Below are 3,460 nucleotides of genomic sequence, written 5' to 3'. Positions count from 1 at the left end.
GTTACAGTTGGGTCAGTTTCGGTTGGTGGAGTATCAGGAGTGGTTACAGTTGGGTCAGTTTCGGTTGGTGGAGTATCAGGAGTGGTTACCGGTGGATCAGTTTTGGTTGGTGGAGTATCAGGAGTGGTTACCGGTGGATCAGGGGTCGCTGATGTTGGAGGGTCCTGTGTTGTAGGAGGCGCAGGTGTAGGATCCCCACAGGGAGAAAGAAAAACAAATCGACAAGTGAGTGTCTTGTCGTCGAAGTTCATACAGTCCGAGCAGGTCTTCTTCACTTCTTTCCCATCGATGCATTCTATATAACCTTTACAAGATTTTCCATCTCTTTTCTTGGTGCCTTCCACGCAAGCGTCGTCCGCATTCCTCTTAGCTCTGCCCAGTCCCGAATGTTGGAAGGACTGATCTAACCGACAATATTGGAGGTTAGGATCGAAGACCTCGCCGGTTCCACAGACCTGTACCGAGATGCGCCCATTGATACATCGATAGTAAAGGCTGGTGCTGCCTAGATAAGAGTACGCTCTTCCTTCTGAACACTTTGTACCATCATTGCACTTTCCCACTTCCGTTACCGAAGCGCACTTGACCCTTTTGGAATCGAATATTTGGCCAAATTTACATTCCTTCAGGTGCCAGGATCCGTTTTTGCATTCCGCATATCGGCGGCATCGGGTTCCTTTAACAATATCCAGGGAACCATCTTTGCAGGGCGATGCTGCAGCATAAGCGCCTGAAAAAAGACAAAATTTTCATCAGAAGAAAAGGTTCGTTTTCATTTTCTAGTAAATTATTTTAGTATTTGATTCAACCTCAACAACCAAATTAATATTTGTTAGCATTAATATAAAAAAGTTAAGTAGGCGGGGCCATCCGTAGCTTAGTTGGTTGAGGCGCAGGTCTTAGCAGCCTGAGACCTGCTGGTGGGGCCGGTTCGAATCCGGCCTGAGGGAGAGAGGTGGCTTTTTTTTTTTAAGAACTTGACTGACTTTCCCACTGTGGTTAGAATAGGTTGGTCACCTCTAGATAAATTCCCAGGAAGGGGTCATTATAAAAAAAGAAACTAATTCCTTAAACACTTTTTTTTCACTAACATGTTGTTATTTTTCGTTAGATTTTTAGCATTAATATAAAAACAAATTAAAAAAGTAAAGATATACATATAACAAATAAAATAAATAAATGTGTTACACTGCAACTCATGAGTGAAAAGTAAGGAAGTAAGGAAGTAATGTTACTAAATCAAAGGTTGTTTAAGGAGATGATTTGGTCATAAGCGCACTCGACTGTCAGATTTTTTCCTAGTTAAGGGTACACACTTCATGAAACTAGGTGTAACGCGGAGGTCCTCCAAACCAGCAGAGCTTCAGTGCCTTACCAATGAACTACCCACTCCCACAGCATTAAGATCTTCCATTGTTATATGGCTATACCATTCTTATACAAATGCCATAATAAAATAGAATCAAGAATATATTTAAATGAGGTGTTAATGGTGGACCGCTAGATTCGATATGAGGAGAAGATAAGGGAGTGCGCTCAGTAAACATACACAAATAAACAAAAACCTATTTATTTGTTTTAAAAAATCGACCAGAATTTCAAGCCGTCATCAGAATTTAAAAAAAAAAAACCTTTTTTTACAAAGACAAATAAGAAACAAATAAATAATTTTCGTTTTTTGTGTTTTTTGCTAACGGCAACCCGACTATCTATTCCTCGTATTTAAATGTTTCGTGGATATCAAACAGGGATGAACAAAAATTAGCTATGGATGAAACTAATAGCTAAAGTTGCCATGGATACGAGCCTTATTCATGAATGACCCATTGATAAATAAATATCGTATCCATGGCGATTTTAGCTAAGTTTTGCCCAAACTGTTGTCACGTGACCGTCAATGCTGGACGTGGTACCCCCGCCCTCCGTAGAGTCCAAATAAATGGATTAAAGACTATTGCTCTTTATTATGACCTGTAGGCAAGAAAGAAAAAAATAATCCAATGCTCGTGTATTACAAATAAATGAATAAAATAAGTCTACATTGTTTATAGAAAAAAAATAATAATATTAAATAATTTGTTTTTTTAATCATAGTTGCAATTTATACGAATATTGGATTCTGGGGCACAGATTATGGTTTATCTTTTGGTTTATCTTATCAGATTATTGTTGATTTTCTAACCTGTTCCAGTGTATCTAATTCTGGAATTAACTCATTCCCTTGGCAACCCCATCCCTCCATTGGCTTCCGTACAAGTCCTAAAATGACATACTCACCGGTTTGACTTTATTTCGATCACAGCCACTCAGCAGTCGGGTCGATTTCGCCAAACTTGGCCTTTTGTTAAAGTTGGGCAGTCAAAGAATCTTAAACCATAGAAAAATAATCGGCCTAATTTCTAAAAAAATTAAGTAAAATTATTTCTTTTCCATAAATAAATCTTTTAAATGAATATTAAATATTGGGAAGTAGTAACTACACGAATCCTTCTTCAAAATTCTTATAATAAAGCAGACAGAGCAGTTATTCTTCTTTGATGACTTCATTCGATGACTTTATTGCCCTCGTTAAGCAAATAATTCAACAACATAAAAATAATGCAAATAATGCAACAAATGTTACTGATAATAAATTAAAGGAAATCAGAAGGAAATCATCCCCTTGGATATCATCGACTAGAAATGTGCATTGACGTGCCTGACTGACGGTTACCTTATGCCCCGCGATTCTTCACCTGAATGCCAGGCTTGTCATTGATGTTAAACATGAATGCCGATCAGACTCCCTCGAATATTTATATGAACTACCGGCAGGCCTCCATTCAATTTTGCAGGATAAAAAACCGACTGTGAATAAACCGTTTGAATTTCTCAATCAGTCAAAACTTTACCATAAAATTTAATCAAATTTTACCATAAGTTCCAATTTTCCAACATATATTATACATTTTAATTCGTAGCGCATTCGCGGTAGCAGCGTGGTAACGCACCAGTCTACCAACCCACAGGTTGTCGGATCGAAACCCAGGTCCCACCTGGGCTTTTTTTCAAGCACAAAATAATGCATTTGTGAGGCCCGTTAGCCAATGGGTGGCACTCACAAAAAACAGGCGTGGGAGTGACGAACCAACTCTGCGAAAAAAACCACGTCAAGGAACGTGCGATGTATTTCCTAATACTAGGAATATTACATCCTAATATTGGGAAATACATAGCGAGAGGACTTGGGTTTCCATGGTCTGTTGCCCATAGAGTAATAATAATAACAGTCCTGAAAGCGTCGTTGTAGGCATGATCGTTAGAAGTGCAAGTAGTGGACTAATATTCGCATTAACTGTCATATGTTAGTTTACATAGACATAGCAACCTTATCAAATGTAAAATGAAGACAATTGGCATGAAAGCATTGTTCATATATATATATATATATATATATACAAGGTCTGCAACTTGCATATGA

General features: G+C 38.2%; 1 protein-coding gene across 1 annotated transcript in view; it reads right to left on the bottom strand.

Moving 5' to 3' along the window:
* The window catches only part of LOC112210696 (peritrophin-44), a 9,366-nt gene that overhangs the window by 1,936 nt on the left and 3,970 nt on the right, over positions 1-3,460 (bottom strand). Inside the window, exon 2 of the mRNA XM_024360656.2 lies at positions 6-730. Coding sequence (XP_024216424.2) covers positions 6-730 — 725 coding nt within the window. The remainder of the gene's footprint in view (positions 1-5; positions 731-3,460) is intronic.

The sequence above is a fragment of the Halyomorpha halys genome, unplaced genomic scaffold (assembly GCF_000696795.3).
Source record: "Halyomorpha halys isolate HHAL.00 unplaced genomic scaffold, Hhal_1.1 Scaffold131.1, whole genome shotgun sequence".
Lineage (NCBI taxonomy): Eukaryota > Metazoa > Arthropoda > Insecta > Hemiptera > Pentatomidae > Halyomorpha > Halyomorpha halys.
Note: the sequence above shows the minus strand (reverse complement) of the source record. Positions and strands in the feature narration are given on the sequence as shown.